Below are 20,047 nucleotides of genomic sequence, written 5' to 3' on the forward strand. Positions count from 1 at the left end.
GTTGAACTAGGTTTTAAGAGTACTAGATTCAAATTTGATGCACATTATATTTGAAATCTTGATAAGAATTCTGTCAATTGACAGTCCAATAAAATATATACACACAAACATCAGTGTTATTGCATACAGAAAAAAATAAAGAACAAATTGATGAACTATAGAGCATTGAATCAAAATTTGGGCTCTAAATAAATGCTGGATAAAGGGAAGCAATAATAAGATAACTAAAAAATTGATTTTTCAATATTTCACAGGTTAAATAATTATTTATTTTTATTTAAACCAATCACAAAATATACAACTTCCATTTGATAAGTGAATTTCAAGAGATTAAATCATCCCAACTAAAAACATAATGAGATTTGGAAACAATATTACCACATTGATTTATTCTCTCTTTGTGATATGGGAAGGAAATTGAAGAATATTGTATGTAAACTATAAACCACAATAAAGAACCTGTACAACAAGCTTAGTAACTTCCCCTCACCTATCCATAGTTGCCCATATATTTACCTAAGTTATATGGGAATTTTAATCATATTTTTCATTGTATTGAAGAAAGACGGCTACATCTTATATTAAAATGCATAGCAACAAGGGCAGGAGGTAGTTCTAGTAAAAAATAAACTTATACTCTCCTGTTTTGTTTCATTTTGTTTTTGTTGTTGTTTTGTTGGTTTTTTTTTTTCTCTTTCTCTGTCTCTACATACTTTATCAAAAATTGATCAATGCCTGGGCGGTGGTGGTGTACGCCTTTAATCCCAACACCTGGGAGGCAGAGGCAGGTGGATCTCTGTGAGTTCCGGGCCAGCCTGGTCTACAAGAACTAGTTTCAGGAAAGGAACCAAAAGCTATGGAGAAACCCTGTCTCGAAATATCCAAAAACAAAAAAACCAAAAACAAAAAACAAAACATTGGTCAATGTACTGAAGAGTGGCCCTTAACTCCTGGAGTTAATTTCATGTTATGAGTCATATAGAAGAAATACTTATTTTTGAATTAAGACAATTAAGTAGTGAAAGAAATTTTAAAATCTCTTTGCTTGTTACTAAATAAATGATTTTTTTGAATCCACTGGAATTTGAAATTATAGAGACTCACCTATCTCTTGAACAGTTAAAAGTGAATTTTCTGCAAATGAACTAAATACTGGAGCCTCAATTTTGAAATTATTTAATTCCTGCATCCATAAGGTAGAACCCTTAATCTATTGGGAAATAGTATGAATACAAACAAACATTACAGTTAAATTGAATATGAAATCATATGTAAAGTATATAAATGAAGGAACGTATTTACAAGGTATCTAGAAAATTCAACTAATTCAAAAAAAAGGCAACTAGATCATCTGAACTTTATTATAGGATAGCAGAGTGTTTTGAAATTTACACTAAAGGTCCGAATATAGATATACCATTGACAATGACTATATAACTGAATGAGTAATGAGTATATTCTTACTAGTGTGCATAAGCAAGCTGGGATTGTTGAGAATGTTTTCTAGGTTTTATTTAGAGCATTAACAATTTAAGTGAACTGTTTGTACCTGGTTTAATTCTCTTGTGCAATATTATTGAAAATTCAACAAATAAATAATAAAACCATAATAAATCTTTGTACTATAGTAACTACTCAAAGTGAAGTTTCAATTAAGAGTAATTGTTCATTGATAGCAGAATATATCTGTACAGAACACTGAGGGAAATGAGAGCAGATTATAGAGTGAAGAACAGGGATAATTTTGCAGAGAGGAACTTCCACACTTGTAGAATCATGAGTAGTTGTGATCCTTCAACAGAGAATAGAAATAGAAACAGCATTGTGATAAGAATTCATGTCTATGAAGCTGAGAACATCAGCTGGATTATAATACGTGGCCATACCTATTATTCATAAGACTGCTACTCACACTGGAAGAAACTACAACTGCAGACATTGTCTTGCTTTTAAAACTCATTTAGATAATTAACAGTTATCCTAGGGTGACAATTAAGATGCTAACTCATCCAGAAAAAAAAAATGTATGAATCCAATTTGTTGTTTCCTTTTATAGGGCTGACATAAAGAATGTCGAACTCTAAACATTATGATCGTATGAGATGGCAAATGACTATGATACTGGTAATAACAGGCCTTGCTCCAAGGACTAAAGACTTTGCTGATAATTCTATTTTCATGGGTTCATGGGGAAAAAGAACAAAAAATATACAAACACTAGTGTCTCTTGAGGGAGGGTTGCCAATGCTGTACTGTCAGACTATAATTCTTTTCCTCTTCTGATTCATATCTTGTTTTCTTGGCTCTGTTCATTCTGGAGGAAATTGGCTACTGCTTTCATTTCCTCCATGCATAATGACTGACTACAAAGATGCTTGAGAGAAAAAGTATTTGCACAAGGCATAAATATACTGCTATTTTAATCCATATCTACTATACGGTGTTTGTAAAAAGTCAAATGCATTTAATATTAATAATTACTAATGTATAATAAAAATATTTTGTACTTGTGATATAAGGGAATACTTGCCTAGTAGTCTCACGGTACATCACTTGATCCTCAGCATTCCCAAATTTTGTATTTTCTTTATATTATTATAATTAAAAAACATTAAGATATTTATCAATTTTTTCTTTATTAATTTTTCACTTTTTTTACATACTAACCACAGTTTCCCCTTCTTTCTCTCTTCCTGTGTCCTCTTCCCAACTCTAATCTATCTTCCTCATCCACTCTTTCTCCTTTCAGAAAGGAGAAGGCCTCTTACGAGAGTCAACATATCAAACTCAAGTAGGACCAAGCGCCTCCACCTGCATCAAGGCTGCCTGAGGCATCCCAGAACAGAGAATAGGTTCCAAAACGTCAGCTCATACATCAAGATCAGTTTCTTATTCCACTGATAGGGGCCCTACAAACAAGCTCCAGGAGTCCAGTTGAAGATAGAAACTTGATTGTATGAGCAAGGGGGTAGGGGGTTAAGATCATGACTGGAGAACCAACAGAGACCAATTACCTGAGCTAGTAAACTTATAGACTCTATACAAACAGCTTGGGAGCATGCATGGGACCGACCTAGGCCCTCTGTATGTGGGTTACAGTTGTGTACCTTAATATTTATCCATTGTCAACAGGAAGATTGTGAAAATGTAACCAGGATTCATCTTGGTTGAAACCTCTTATCGTAAACTTCATGTCTATCTCCAAAATATTCTATGATGATATAATGCTTACCATAAAAATACTACATGACAAGCCTCATTAATCTTTACAGTTATAAGGAACTCCAATAAAACACATGGAAGAACTTTACCTGTTCTCTTAATATGACACTTGAGTCTCAGGACTCTACAAAATGAAAACTGGTTAAGGACTTTTTTTTTTCTTTTATCTTTTTTTTTTCTGTATTTTTTTTTATTGAAAAAAAAAATTCCATCTCCTCCCCGCCTGCAATTTCCCTCCCCCTCCTCCCGCCCCTCTCCCTCTCCCCCCACTCCTCTTCTCCTCCCTCTCCAGCCCCAAGAGCAGTCAGGGTTCCCTGCCCTGTGGAAAGTCCAAGGTCCTCCCCCCTCCATCCAGGTCTAGGAAGGTGAACATCCAAACTGGCTAGGCTCCCACAAAGCCAGAACATGAAGTAGGATCAAAACCCCATGCCATTGTCCTTGGCCTCTCATCAGCTCTCATTGTCCGCCATGTTCAGAGAGTCCGGTTTTATCCCATGCTTTTTCAGTCACAGTCCAGCTGGCCTTGGTGAGCTCCCAATAGATCAGACCCACTGTCTCAGTGGGTGGGTGCACCCCTCGTGGTCCTGCCTTCCTTGCTCATGTTCTCCCTCCATATCATCTTACACCTGTCAGAATGGCTAAAATCAAAAACACCAAGGATAGCCTTTGCTGGAGAGGTTGTGGAGAAAGGGGTACCCTCATCCATTGCTGGTGGGAATGCAAACTTGTGCAACCACTTTGGAAATCAGTGTGGCGGTTTCTCAAGAAATTTGGGATCAACCTACCCCTGGACCCAGCAATACCACTCTTGGGAATATACCCAAGAGATGCCCTATCATATGACAAAAGCATTTGTTCAACTATGTTCATAGCAGCATTATTTGTAATAGCCAGAACCTGGAAGCAACCTAGATGTCCTTCAATGGAAGAATGGATGAAGAAAGTGTGGAATATATATACATTAGAGTACTACTCTGTGGTTAAAAACAATGACTTCTCGAATTTTGCATGCAAATGGATGGAAATAGAAAATACTATCCTGAGTGAGGTAACCCAGACCCAAAAAGAAGATCATGGGATGTACTCACTCATAATTGGTTTCTAGCCGTGGATAGGGGCCACTGAGTCTATAATTTGTGATCCTAAAGAAGCTAAATAAGAGGGTGAGCCCAAGGAAAAACATATAGTTATCCTCCTGTCTATGGGAAGTAGTCAAGATTGCCGGGCAAAAAATTGGAATCTTGGGGGTGGGGTGGGATGGGGGTGAGGGGAGATGGGGAGAGAAAAGTGTGAAGGAGAGGATGGGGGGAACTTGGGGAAACGAGATGATTGGAGATAAAGGAAGGTTGGATAGGTGAGCAGGGAAGCACATATCTTAGTTAAGGGAGCCACCTAAGGGTTGGCAAGAGACTTGAACCTGGAGTGGCTACCAGGTGCCAGGGCAATGTCCCCAGTTATTTCCTTGGGCAGCTGAGTATAGGGAACCTGAAATGACCCTATCCTATAGCCATACTGATGAATATCTTGCATATCACCATAGAACCTTCATCTAGCGATGGATGGAGATAGAGACAGAGGCCCACACTGGAGCACCGGACTGAGCTCCCAAGGTCCTAACGACTTTTTTTTCTTTAAAATTTAAGCTGCACATATAATGCATAGAATTTTTGTTAGCTGAGATATTTTCTTAGCAATTCGTTTTACTTCTACTGTTTCAATTCTGCTCGTTCTCACAATATCACTTGCAAATTCAGAAGATCAGAGAGAGGGAAGAAGGACTCAACATAAAGAGAGAATGCAAGCGTATGTTCTTCCCCACATTCCTTTCCTACCTTCTGGAGGTTAAGTGTCTCCAAGCAAATCTGCTTCTCTAATGAGAAATAAATACACTTTCCCTTGTATTTATATGTTTTGTAATCATTCATATGAGTTGCTGCTAGTAATTAAACCCCTAGTGATCTTTCTTACGACTTTGGTCTTACTTGGATGGGACTGTACATGTGTCTCTGAATTTTGGAACATGGTTTGGAGATGGAGTTGTGTGGGGAGAATTCTGAGTGCTTGTGAGAACAGTTCAAGAAAACAAGAGTCTTGTGTCCCCAGGTTCTTCAAAACACAAAATTGTTCTTAGAATGTGTTTCTGTCTCTCCCCTCCTGCACCACCAACCAGGTGTAACAGATAGGAGTGAGTTTGTTTCAGATTATGTATTATTGCTTGCAGTTCTTATTCAATTCAATGTTCAAACTGTCTTTTATACACCTCAATGGAATAGCATGGTTTTACCACATGTGGCTCGTTCTTGTGACGGCATATAGATTGACTGAATTCATGAGATCTTTACTTATATGACCTCTTAACCTGAGGCACTAAATAAATTTGGATATTTCATGAGTCCACCAATTTATAGGCCACATTATCCCAGGTCTCATCCCTTCTAGAGTGGTGACAACTGGCACCCAAATTGGATCCTGAAGTCAATTATAAGATAAGAGAGTATTTTATCATCAAATAAAGAGGATTAAAAATAACAGGGGGAATAAAAAACAGGGAGGAGTTTGCCTTAAGTTGAGCATGTGTATCATTTTTTTCCTGTTTTTTTTTATTATTTTTATTGAGCTCTACATTTTTCTCTGCTCAATTCCCTACCTCTCCCCTCCCCAACAACCCTTTCCCAAGGTCCCCATGCTCCCAATTTACTCAGGAGATCTTCTCTTTTTCTACTTCCCATGTAGATTAGATCAATTTATGTCTCTCTTAGGGTCCTCATTGTTGTCTAGGTTCTCTGGGATTGTGATTTGTAGACTGGTTTTCTTTGCTTTATGTTTAAAAACCATTCATGAGTGAGTACATGTGATAATTGTCTTTCTGAATCTGGGTAACCTCACTTAAAATGTTTTCTAGCTCTATCCATTTTCCTGCAAAATTCAAAATGTCATTATCTTTCTCTGCTGTGTAGTACTCAATTGTGTAAATGTACCACATTTTCTTATCCATTCTTTTGTAGAGGGCATTTAGGTTGTTTCCAGGTTCTGGCTATGAGAAACAATGCAGCTATGAACATAGTTGAGCACATGTCTTTGTGTTATGATTGAGCACCGTGCTAATACTGGGTCTTGAGGAAGGTTGTTATCTATCATTTTTTAAAGACAGGAGGAAGACAAGTATTAAAATCACAACTGTCATATTGCTTTCAAATTATTTATGATTATAATTTCTAACTTGCAAAAGAAAGAAAATGAAAGACTGTGGGACAAAGTTTCAAAGAATAATGAAGATGTATATAAGCAAGATGAAGATCTCCATTCAATTTTGGGTCACTTGGACATTGATTTGGAGTGTTATCAAGATACTTAAGGAACAGAAGAATTATATCAATCATTAGGAAAAAATTACCAATCATTGAGTGAATAAAAACTGGATGATCAAACCTTAAAATTGGTAAAAATGGTAAAAATAGATTTTTCTCAGTCAGGCAAATTTTTTTGTTTGTTTGTTTTTTGTTTTTTCGAGACATGGTTTCTCTGCAGCTTTGGAGCCTGTCCTGGAACTCCCTTTGTAGACCAGGCTGGCCTCGAACTCACAGAGATCCGCCTGCCTCTGCCTCCCAAGTGCTGGGATTAAAGTCGTGCGCCACCAATGCCCAGCTAGTCAGGCAAAATTTAAAGTAAAATCAGTGCCAGCCACAATTATGACGACTTCCTTAGCTCCCCTACTAGAGCCACCCATATATATATATATATATATATATATATATATATATATATATATATTTACCATTGACTGAAGATGATCCTGAAGAATGGGATGAAGTATATGACATTTAATCTAATCTTGAACGCCATCTACTTCCCAGTGAGTATTTATGAGGCCCTATGAAAATGTTAAGTTTACTACACAGACAAGACAAGGCAGGGAAAAGGAATTCATTTACCAATTCCTCCCTGGCCTCATGAGCTATACTTGATAATTCTTGTGCAATTTCAACAAAATCAAAGTTTCTATCAGGGATTAGACATGTATATAATGAGAGATTTTTTAAACGGCTTCTTTCTGCTTTTTCTAGACCTGCTGCTCCATGTTGTTATGAACATCATTTGGATTGGAGCATTTATGCACAGTGGTTGCCACATTATTTTCATATCTTTGCTAAAACGGTTCTTGCCTTTTCTAATTTCTTTAATGCTAAATGTGGTTTTTAGATGAAGTCTATGGAAAAGTTCACCAAATAGGACTGAAGGTGACACTGGATATGTCACAAATGAAGTGCCACTGGTAGATGGGCATCACTAGACTACCTAACATACCTTACATAACATACCTCCTGCAGCTCTCCCACATTAGGGATGTAGCTACATCTACTTGGATGAAAACTGTTGTGGTATCTGACTTGTGGTATACGTATATTAATAATATACAAGGTCCCTCTGAGCTTTATGCTGATTTCATGAGGATACTTAAATATGCCTTTGATAAAAAAGTAAAAAGGGAACAAACTCAAGAGTTATTGTTAAAACGCCTGACTTTGATAACACAAATGCAGATTTTTTTTTTTTTTTTTTTTTTTTTTGGTTTTTCGAGACTGGGTTTCTCTGTGGTTTTGGAGCCTGTCCTGGAACTAGCTCTTGTAGACCAGGCTGGTCTCGAACTACAAATGCAGATTGTTAAGGAGTAGGAAGACGTCAGAGAGACAGGAAATGTAAACTTTCTGAAGTTAGAAATATAGGGAAATAAATATATAGAGTAAAATTAGCTGCTTTAGAATCCTATTCTGTTCAAAGACAGATGTCAGCAAAATCTTTCAATTGTGGCCCACCTGGCCACTTAAAGAAACAATGTAAATTGTTCTTGCAACAAATGAATATTCAGAATCAATGATCTCCTGGCTTAAATCCTAAAGGAAAGAAAGGGAAACACTTGGCTAAGAAATGCCAATCTAAATATGCTAAGAAGGTGCAGTGCATTGCCTAGCAACAATAACAATACAAATCAACAACAAGACAATGGATTGAGGGCCCCACTCAGTTTCTGTAAAATTAGAGGGTTTAAACCCAAGAACAAAAGCGTTTGTGCCAGCTTTAGATTGTAAATCTATTCTCTTGTTGTAAGCTGCTACTCAAAAAGTGCTGCTATTGATATTCCTTGCCCTAAAGATATTGCCTCTTCAGTTCCTCAATGTTACACACAGGGTATCGGGAACCTATTCTTCCTGGAACAGTTTGACTTTTATTGAATCCCAGAAAGGAAGCATAGTTAACACTGGAATCATTAATGAAGATAGTATAGGAAAAATTACAGTCATGATCACAGTGCCCACTGACTGGCAATTTAAAGTAGGTGAAAATATTGAACAATTATTATGATTATCTTATGTAGTACCTTCATTTAAAAAAAAAACGATGCTTTGTGAGGGAGGAAGATATAGTTGCAGCTTTAAGAACTTTACTGAAGAAAAGTGGTTACCAGTATTGGATTTAAAAATAAAAGGAAAAGCCGGGCGGTGGTGGCGCACGCCTTTAATCCCAGCACTTGGGAGGCAGAGGCAGGCGGATCTCTGTGAGTTCGAGACCAGCCTGGTCTACAAGAGCTAGTTCCAGGACAGGCTCCAAAGCCACAGAGAAACCCTGTCTCGAAAAACCAAAAAAAAAAAAAAAAAAAAAATAAAAAAAAATAAAAGGAAAAACATCTATAGGATTAATTGTTTCTGGAGCTAATATGTCTATTATAACCATTGAAGAATGGTCCTTGAAATGGCCTATTTTGAAGTTAATTTTGACCCTAACTTTGGTCCTATGAGCTAAAAGGAAACAAAGTGAAACATTCTCACTTCTAATGTTATTCTTCACAAGCACATTGGCTAAGAAAAGAATGGGATATCAAAAAGTGAACAGATGAAGAAGCATTGCAAGGGATTGTTGAACCTATATCCCCACAAAGACAAATCATAAACGTTGATTGACGTGGAATGGGTTTTTCATGCCACCTGCACAAATTACAAAGAAATCTAGTGAGCCTGTTTGGACACCTCAATGACCTCCTTTCTAAAGAAAAGCTCCACGCTCTTCATCAGTTAGCAGTTAGTCAGAGAACGATTGGAGAATGGGCACAAAACCCCCTCTTTTTCTCCCTGAAATTCTCCTGCCTTTGTAATTCAAAAGAAATCTGGTAAAAGGAGATTGTTGATTGACTTACAGAATGTTAATGCCACCATGTGGCCAATGGAAGCTTTACAGCCTGATTTACCTATGCCCAAAGCTATTCCTAAAGATTAGCCTTTAATAATTTTGTATTTAATAGATTGCTTCTATACTATACACATTCATTCAGAAGATAAAGAGCATTTTGTCTCTTCTGTTCCCTTACTAAATCATAAATAACCTCAGCTTTGATATCAAAGGACCATACCACCTCAAGGCAAGAAAAACTCCCCTATTATGTGTCAATACTATGTGGGAAAAGTTTTAGAGCCTGTGAGGCAGGCCTTCCTTTGGGCTTATATTATTCATTATATGAACAATCTCACTTCCAAAGAAGAAGAGCAATATTCCGTATATGATAAGACTAAAGATATGCTACATAAAAATGGGCTTATTATTAAACCTGAAAGAGTAGCAAGATCAGAAACTGTGCAATATTTGGGACAGCTACTTAGTAGGACGACAACCCATACCCCCAAAATATGTAAATTAGATCAGGCAATTTTGAAACACAATGACATTTAGAAATTACTAGGGAACATTAACTGGTCATTTCTCATTTTAGCAATACCTAGTTGTGTACTAACAATCTATTTAAAAGTGAGGAAGATGAGATGGTGTTATATAGTCCTCAGATAGTTGAGAGGTAAAGAAGAACTATGGCTATGTGAACCCAGACTTAACAAGGCAGTTGTGGATCCTGTGTATACTTCATTTTCTTTAAAATTACATATTTTCCCACTAAATTGTCTCCTACAAGTGTTATATCTAAAGGAGATAAACCTTTTGCATGAATTTATTTACACTTCAAGGGCTTACTTTCTTGCTCAATTAGTAAATCAGGGGAAGACCAGATGTCAACAATTATATAAATTTGATCCATGCTATATTATATTTCTTTGAACTAACAATAGTTAGTTTTAAAAGCATTCCAGGACTATGAATTAAAATTTTATTTTCAGTTTACCATGGAAAGATAGGAAATTATTTTCCAGCTGTATTTTCTCATAAGAACTGAATTTGTGATTACAAAATTTATCCAACCTTCTCCCATTACACAGACAGATACATATTTTATTGGTAGCTTTTCTAAGAGTATAAGAAAAATTAATGGTTCAGATATTTATCAATATATTAATACTTCTTTTATTCAGTCCAATGGGCAGAACTGGCTATTTTGATTCATTTATTACTGTTACTTCATAAGTGCTTAAATGTTGTTTCAGATTCTGCTTATATTGTAGGATTATTTTCAGCAATAGAAATTGCTTTAATTTCATCTTTCCATTCTATTATGCTCCCATTACTACAGAAAGTACAATATCTGGTTAAACCCCACATACACCCTTTGTTCACTCTTCATACACATTCACACACTAACCTCTCTTATTTTATAATTCATATAGACTGTTAGGATTATCTTATGATTATTCTTAACCCCCAGAGTACAAATTGTCTGAATAGTTGAATAATATTGGCTATTGCATGAAACTTTAAGATGCCTCATTTATTTCCTCCATTCTCCTATGTCACACCACCTTTAGAGCAAAAACAATGTAGAGCTAAAGGCAATCATAACTCTGATATTATTTTTATATCAAAACATCAAACTACTGTTTGCACCCAGGGAATTTAATGATTTATGCAATACTACTTAAAAACACAAAAGCTGATTTTTAAATAGATATTCATACCGTCATAAATCCATCCAGCAAACCCGAGTCAGGTTTTGGGGGTGCCTGCAACCGTTCCATAGACCACTTTTCAATGATGGAGGAGACTTGTGTATTCTCTGTATTTAGTATTCTGAACCCTGTCATATTTACGCCACTGTATCTGTAGGGCTCCACATCAAGAGCAAAGAGGTCCTGAAACAAAAATTTCCTGTGTTACCAATAGTAGATTTAATTCATGAGCTTACAATACTGAAATTATTACTTCATATTTTCCTTAGAAACTTACAGCAGTGTATCTCAAGTGATGTTAAGCATACTTTGCACATGAACACAAATCTATTGATTACAATATTATCTAAACAACAGAATAACATACATGTAACATTTCTATATTCTTTTGGTTAAAGGAAACCTTGATCTCATAATTTATGCAATGGTACTTTTCTTTAAACTAACAATGGTATTTTTTCTTTGTCCTACTTTTTAACCAAGTAGTCACATTTTAGTTTTGTTTTGCCTGTGTTTCTGTGTTTCTTTTGCTTTACTTTTTTTTTAGAATGCAATTCTGAAATAATGCTCTAATAAATAATAGCTCCATAAAAGATGAGGAAAATATTAACATTACAAATATTGTTAATTATAGGAAATTTGCACATCCTTTGTTGCATGACCCATCTTAAGACCCACCATAATGAACATTGTTTCTGTTGACCTCTAAAATCTGTATACCATGAAAATTCTTGTTCTGCCTGTTAGTTTTCCTGGGAAATATGAGGCCCAAGCTACCAATGAAGTTGGATGTCATCATATAGATGCACAGTATCTGAGACTTCCATCAACTTTCTAACTACCATGAGGAAAGTTTTAGCTCTTTCTAGATAAACTGAAATCCCAAGGCATATGAATGTCACTGATCCTGTGTGCATCTTGTTTCCTACTCACACTGCCATACCTTCTAGGGGACAGGAATAAAATTCAGAGGAAAGCAACTGGCATTGTACACTTTGCTGCAGAGGAATCTTTACAATTTTAGTATTCAATTTATATGATCTATCAAAAGAGATAAGATATACTTTACTCAAAATGTAAGTAATTAATGTATGGTGATATATACCAAGAAGGAAAAATACTTAAAATGATAAGCAAATTTAAAGATAAAAACAAACAAACCCCTTGGTGATTTTTATCATGAGTGACATTTCAAATAGCAAGCAGAATCTGAGTTGCAATGTGGTTCAAACCACTTTACACAAAATATGAGGCTTAGCATCCTGAGTATTTTAAGATGAAGGAAAAAGAAATGTATAGAAGCAAAAAGGTTACTCTCTGACCTTCTCTCAACTTTCTCTCCCAGAGTGGGGCCATAAAAGGATTCTTTTAGTCTACATCCTTTAAAAATAGGTTATGAGAGCATCTTTCCTCTCTAACACACTATCTCCCTGTTGGAGTAGTGAGCAGTGAGCAGTGCAGAATGCAGAAACTCATGGCTGCTAAGGCACTTAGATTAAGTGATTGTTGCGTGGTTAGTGCTAAACAGGACATTTATACCACCTTCTCTAAGTCTCATAGAGCATAAAAGAAGCAAAAGCAGAACAAATAGAATGTGAGGATAGAACAAAGGGTTGTGAAAAGGTTAGCTTCAAGGTATTGGACAGTCATTGCAAACATGACCTAAGCAACTGTAGTTGCCTAAATTGGGGCAACATAAGATTCAAGGGCCTGAATAAGATGCAAGCTGTCAGAAATCAATCATAAACATAGAATAGTAGGTCTTATCCTTCATGTTGATCCATTGGTTATGATGGATTTTAAGGGATGAATGTTATTGTTTTTAATTGGGTACCAAACAGTGAGCTATCCAGGCCCCAATGGGGAGTTCCACTCACTGACATTCAAATGGTCCTAATTAAAATCTATGGTCCTCTAAACAAAGCAAAAAGACACAAACATGGAAAAATGACCTGCGCAGAAAAGGACAGGGCACTAGGGAGGTAGGAAAGAAATAAGAGAAGGTGTTGTTGAAAATAAAGAGAATGTACTATAAACACTTGTTAATTTTTCAAAGAACAAATTTAATCATAGCAAAAAATGTAGAGAGAAGTCTTTCATTCGAGAGGACTGTTGTACAATATTTGAAAGTTCCTCAGTTCTAGGAGAAGCTGAATAAACAGATTTTGCTTTATTTCACCTAATTTACTATTGCTAGATGACACTGTATTTTTATCCAGTCATATTTGCAAACAGCTATTGGCTCTTCATCAAACCACAGCATATAAACTAAGAGTTCACTCCATGCCAGCGGCAATAGACACACGGCAACAGACACACAATAAATATATGTATATTTTTCCCTGTTGCCCCATCTTTTGCTCAGATGGGTCCCAACCATGTACTTTGTAAGATGAGGAAATCCGTCCCCATCCACTCACATACACCTGCTTTAAAGAATGACCAGAATATTGATAAGGTCAATGGCACTGAAAATATGAGTATAAATATGAGGGAGAAAATATAAAGTATGATTCTCATACAAGATTGATTGAAATAAATTTGATTGCAAAGGAGAATCAAAGCAAAGAAAATGGGAAATTTGGTTTATAATTAAAGAAGTATAAACCTTTATTTGCAGACAAATTTGTTATAACTATCCTAAAAATAAATGTTGTACTCTTTTCTTAACTATAAGATAATGATATTTTCCAAAATTTTACAATTATATTGAATCAAGTTGCAATAGCATTATGTGGACCCATGTGAAAAGGAAAGAGCCATTCCATCTTCTCCTTCCTATTACCAAGTTTCTTATAAACTGTAAAAATCATCAAGGAAGAGGTGATGCAGCAACATAGCAGAGCCAGTCTTCATGTTTTATATAGCAAACATCCAGCTGTGCAATAAATACTCCTGGAGGAATCATCATCTCTCAGAAAACTATTGAGAACAACTGGATTTTACTAACTGCAAAAGCAAAAAAATATAATTTCAGCATTTAAAAATAAATAGCAATAACACCGACTGGACTGTTCCTAAATGGAATAGAAAAAAAAAACCTGCTATAGAAGCTATAGAGAAAAGAACAAATGAGTAGAATTATGTGGATTATATAAGAATCAATAATAATTGAAAATTTGAATAAAATCAATGAAGAATTGATTTGGGAAATAATGAATTGATATTTAGATGTTTTCAATTTATAACAATACCACAATATTTAGAATTAAACTGTAATGACCATGAAAACTGTACAGATGCCTTTACTCATTCTTTAAGCAAATGTGGTAATTGATTACTCAAGATATGACAATCTACAGGTAAGGATAATAGGATACAGGCTGGAAATGGGAAAGAAAGGTCTAGTGAAAGAGATGGAAAGCTACTTCTCAGGAGAAATCAGAACTGTAAGCTAAATGGAGAAAGAAATAAGTGAAACGTGGCCTTGGTATGCACACATATAATCCTAATATCACAGGAAACAGGCAGGATTGCAAGAACCATTTATAAAATAGTAAAGACAAATTTTCCTGCATAATAAAGAAAATATCATGGGTATTTCAGGACAAAATATAAAAGTAATATGCAACTTGTTTATTGCAAGTTTAACCATATTGACCTAAAATGTTACTAAATATGGACAATTTAGTCAACTGAGAGGGCAATTAAAAAGGCTTGATATCAAAAACACACCCAAATCCAGCCATCAAACAAACAAACAAACAAAAAAGAGCAAAGATAATAGCATAAGACATTGTGGTTGCCTAATACACTGGGGTTTTTTGTGGGTAAGCTAATTTTAAAACCTACTATGCCCTTAAAGGCTCTGGAGCCACATAATTAGGCACACAACACTTTCAATTGATAACTGAAGTGATATTATTCAAAACCATCAGCTTCCCCCAAGAGCTATTAGTTCTATGTCATGATTCCTTCCAAGTTATATTAAAATAATATAAAGTATAAAGTAGAAATGTGTTGTTCATTACATTACTTCTCACTCAAAAATGACATTTTCCACCCTCTTAATAGTCATAATAATAAAATCTACAGCATTATTTTTATGCTTTAATAAATTACTTACCAGAGTGGTAAATATATAATGATAGTATTCTGTCATCATTCCCATCGCTAATGCCTAAGAGGTAACAAATTAAAAGAAACAAAAAGATTAGCATTGAGGGTATATATAATGTGAAATATATTATTTCAGTATGGCAGGTCATGACAAAATATACAACTGATATATAGTTAACTTCCATTACTCATGGTATATAAAATTGGATCATACTTAATTTTCCCAGTAGTAAGAAAACAATTATTTTTAAAAGAAATTTTGAACCTATTTTTCTGACAGTAAAGCTATTCCTTGAATGTTTGCAGTGGTAAAATTAATAGCATTATAGTTTAACAGCATTAAAGTTTGTGTAAAACTTGACATATAGTTTAACAACATTAAGATTGATGTAAAACTTGGTATCAGCACATTTATTCCTTGGGTTTACATATAGTACACACACTATAAATATCCTAGTGAGGGACATCATTTATTTGATTAGTTTTTTGTTGTTGTTGTTGTTGAGAAATTAGCAGGAAGAGCTACAAAGAACAAGGTAAAGTAGTACCCTTTCTCTGCACCCTAGGCATAATTGTGACATTAAGAAAGGCAACGTAAATCAGAACTTGTTAAAAACATGGATAATTAACAAAGTATTTTGACCTTATTCAAAGATCAGATAAAAGATAAAAGTTACTATTTGTTTTTGTTTTCCTTTTCTACAGCTCTTAACAGTTTCTGACTGACAATGGCTTTAGGTCAAGTTCCTTTTGTATTGAAATTTGCACTGATGAGAAATATGCCTGTCTTTTTCACTTCTAAAAAAGTAAGGGAAATGAGTAGATGAATAGTTGACAGTGAAACTGAACACATTTTTTTTTCTGAAGGAAGAACTCCTAGCTGGAAGAAAGTATTCTTATCTGATAGTCTCCTACACACTTCTAACTATTCAAAAATCATTTGCAAAGTAGCCTTCTCAGCTACTACCTGTGTGCAATGAACAGGAAAGCTTCGTAGACATAGGTTGGCATTCACAATTATGTAGACTAAATTTTGTAAATTTTAACAAAAGTCATTCAATAAAAATGGAAGAGCCACTTCTAAAATAGAACACATAACAATTACTGCTTGGCAAACTAAAGATTTAAACATAGAAAAATAAATAGGGAAAAATCACTGATTTCTATTTCTTGAATTAGTAACATTTCTATAACCTTATAACTTCTGGTCAAGTTACCCTAAGCAAAGTAAAGGGATATTTTCCTCATTAAACATTAACATTATCTGTTACAGTAGAGAATGTCTGTTGACCAACAAAATGTACAGAAGCCTTCTTATCTACAATCAGTCAATGACAGCTTAATATTACCATTGTTTCTAAAAACATTAGCTCAAAATGTGCAGAGACAGATAAAGAATAAGTTCTACAAATAAAAATCATTGATATTACTAAAGTATATAAAAAGTTAAATTAAATATATTGAATATTTAAACTATCAAAACTTCATAATGTAGATTCAACTATTATATGCACTTGAAGGACATTAGCACATAACAAAGTTAAATAAAATGCCCAACAGAGTAAAGATGGCTCCATCTCTAGTATTTGGAGTCTAGACCTGACTAAAAGACAGTTGGAGACACTAAATGTGAAAACAAAGTTATTCGAGTCAACAAAAACCAGGAGAATGTGTGAGAACTCATTCACAGAGCTTTTCATACTACAATAGGTATATTTACAGGTTAAACCTGTAAGGGGAATGACTATCACATCTCTGGTTTGAAAATTGTGACCGTTGCTGTCAGAAGGCAATGTGTCTTTACAAGACAAAGTCGATTGTGGTCCCATTCTCTATATGGGTTACAGGATTGCCACCATTGATTTAAAAACATGTTTGCCACCGGGAAGTGGTGGTATATGCCTTTGATTCTACCCCTAGGAAGGCAGAGACAGGTGGAGCTCTGTGAGTTCAAGGCCAGCCTGGAATATAAGAGCTAGTTCCAGGACAGGCTCCAAAACTATAGAGAAACCCTGTGTCAAAAAAAGGAAAAAACAAAAACAAATCAAAACAAAAAGTTTGCAAAATAGCAGCTTGACTCAGTCCAAATCCAGCTTAAATCTGAAGCACATTACTGTTTCAGGAGACATGTCCTGGAATCATGGGTTGTCCATTAACTATGCCTCCCAACTCCATTTTAACCACCACAAAGTAATGGTATTCAATTTGGATCTTGTCCTACATATTCATCCATGACATTTTATAAAAGTTTATGTTATGTATTCTAAAAGATGTTGACTCCTTTCTAAAAATATGTGAATTCTAAAAAATATTCCCATTTCATTGATAATTTGTAACTCCTAGCCATTCAGGCCAGCTTGTGAAACAGGGGATAGGAGCTGAACCATGGTAAGGGGGTGGGGTAAACTGCCATACGCTTCTTCTTTATTACCTTGAAGAACGGTCTATAATAAAAAGTGGGTTGGTTTACGGCTTTATTTGACATTTTTTAAAACTTTGATTTTGAAAATAATAATAAATTATAAACTATAATATTTGATCTAAAGATGTTAGTACTCATTTGATAACCTCAGATTCAAGAGGGTTATTACCCCCAAGATTAACCTCATAGCCGCTTGCTCTGTATCTTCCCTTAACTACACACTAAGGTGTCTTTCCAAACCTCAAACCACACAAAGGAAAAGTATTTGCACCTTCTTGAGAATGATATTATGTGGGGAAGCCTCAAAGGAAGTACTCCATGGCATACATCATATTTTCATGAAGACCACAATGAATTTGTTTCAGATAAACTCTTAGGAAGCTGCAGCATGCATCTAGCAGTTTTGTCATTCAGGTACGTGCTGTGTAAGCACTCTATTCTGCCTGCTAGATTCAGCAATAGGATTGTTCCCAGTAAACAAAAGTGAAGGACAGAGGGAAAATACAAATATCAAATATTACATTTACTTTATAACTTGTTGCTGTGGGTGTATTTGCACTAGCTTTTACATTTCTTTCAAGATGAAGGTTTTTTTTTTTTATTTTATTTCACATTCTCTGATCTCAACTTTGAAGTCCTTGGTTATGATTGCCCTGTGTGATAGAATGTACTCCTGAAGTTTTACTTCTGAGCATCTTGGCTTTGCTCTAGGGAATTCTCTGTCAGAAATCTGAATTGAGGTGGAATTATCTGCTGCTTAAGCGTTGCTGCTTATTAATGCACGAAACTTGCCTCTAAGGATATCTAGTCAGCCCTGGGCTTCAATCTCTATCAGGCAAAAAAAAAATGCAGTTAGTTTGAACAAATGTTTAATTTATGTTGTTGTTGTTGTTTTTTTTTTTTTTTCTAGAAAACAACAAGGTTAAGCTGACTAAGGCCATTATTTTCTGGTTTTTTTTTCCTATCATCTCTTGGATGGAGCACTTCTGAAAGCTCATCTACTTGTGCTGTTCAGCTCTAAACAGATATCTCTGGTAGTCTTCCACCAGCCAATGCATAATCTCAGAAACACACATACATCACATCACACTACAGCCTTGTCTTAGTTTGAGTTCCATTATTGTGATAAGCACCATGACTGAACAGAATGCGGGGGAGGAAAGGGTCTATTTGGGTTTTTATTTGGAGCAGTGGATTGTGATTCCAAGTCACTAAATGATTCTTTCACAGGGGTCACCAAAGACCCCTGGAAAACACAGATATTTACATTATGATTCATAACAGTAACAAAATTATAATTCTGAAATAGCAACAAAACTAATTGTATGGTTGAGGGTCATCACAACATGAGGAACTGTATTAAAGTGTTTTGGCATTAAGAAGGTTGAGAGTCACCATTCTAAAGTCACATTCCATCACTGACAGCAGGAACTGGAGGCAGAAATTGAAGCAGAGAACACAGAGAACAATCCTTACTGTAATCCTTGGCTTACACACAGCTAGCTTTCTTATACAACCCATCTGCCTAGGAATGACACCATCCACAATTGGCTGGGCCCTGCTCCCATCAATCAGAAATCAAGAAAATGTCACACAGGCCAATCTAATGTTAACAATTTCCCTACTGAGTGTATTTAAATATTAAATATTATTTGGGATTTGTCTTCATATTCAAACAGAACAGGTTTTATCTAAGGAACATTATAATATAATGGATACATCTAATAGAAGGTAGAAAACTCTCTGTTATTGGAGGTTTTCTCATCTTCCAGAAATAAGCACAAATCAGTTAGATCTTAAAAGAAAAATCTGATCTATTGCTTGTTAGAAGCCCAGAGAAGAGGTATAAGCTAGTTGTCTGTCGGAGAAAAGAGAAGACCACTTCTCTAAATCAAGTGTTGTTCAGAAAGCGTGAAAAACTTCACTTCTGCTTTAGTGTTTATTCATTACGTTCATACTGAAACAAAACAAAAACCAAAGCCAAGCATAATCCCTCATATACTTTATCACCTGCATAGAAAGCTAGAAAAATATCTAATAAAATATGTGAATCTTAACAGTGCTCTACAAGTATTTTATCCTACACTTAAAAGCTTAAAGCACAGATTCAGCCTGTGTCTAGTAACTCATGCTTTATATATGTGCTCTGTTTCATCATCCTCACAGCCAAAGGAAGCTGAGCTATCCCAGTCTAATCTTGGAGAGACTGTGTGACTTGAACAGCACATACTACCAGCAAGGAAAGTGCAGAGAAATCAGCATTTAACCAAATGATGTTCTCAATATTCATTCCACAATAAAGCCTTGCCTTACTAAAAGAAAATTTCAAAATCCTTTTGTTTTTCAGTAAGCTACCATTATGTGAACATTATATAATTGTAACTGCAATCTAGAGTAGTCTCTCTTTAAATGGGGGGAGGGCTGCTGCTGGAGACTAAATGCAAAACTTTGTGCACTTTTTGAT

The 20,047-nt window shown here is 35.3% G+C and overlaps 1 protein-coding gene across 3 annotated transcripts in view; it reads right to left on the bottom strand.

The window, feature by feature from the left end:
• The window catches only part of Grik2 (glutamate ionotropic receptor kainate type subunit 2), a 576,711-nt gene that overhangs the window by 301,378 nt on the left and 255,286 nt on the right, over positions 1-20,047 (bottom strand). For all 3 annotated transcript variants that reach the window (XM_057753255.1, XM_057753263.1, XM_057753270.1), the window contains exons 6-7: positions 15,169-15,222; positions 11,112-11,285 (exon numbers count right to left, since the gene is read on the bottom strand). In XM_057753255.1, coding sequence (XP_057609238.1) covers positions 11,112-11,285; positions 15,169-15,222 — 228 coding nt within the window. The remainder of the gene's footprint in view (positions 1-11,111; positions 11,286-15,168; positions 15,223-20,047) is intronic.

This window comes from Chionomys nivalis, chromosome 2 (assembly GCF_950005125.1).
Source record: "Chionomys nivalis chromosome 2, mChiNiv1.1, whole genome shotgun sequence".
NCBI classification, from domain to species: Eukaryota; Metazoa; Chordata; class Mammalia; order Rodentia; family Cricetidae; genus Chionomys; species Chionomys nivalis.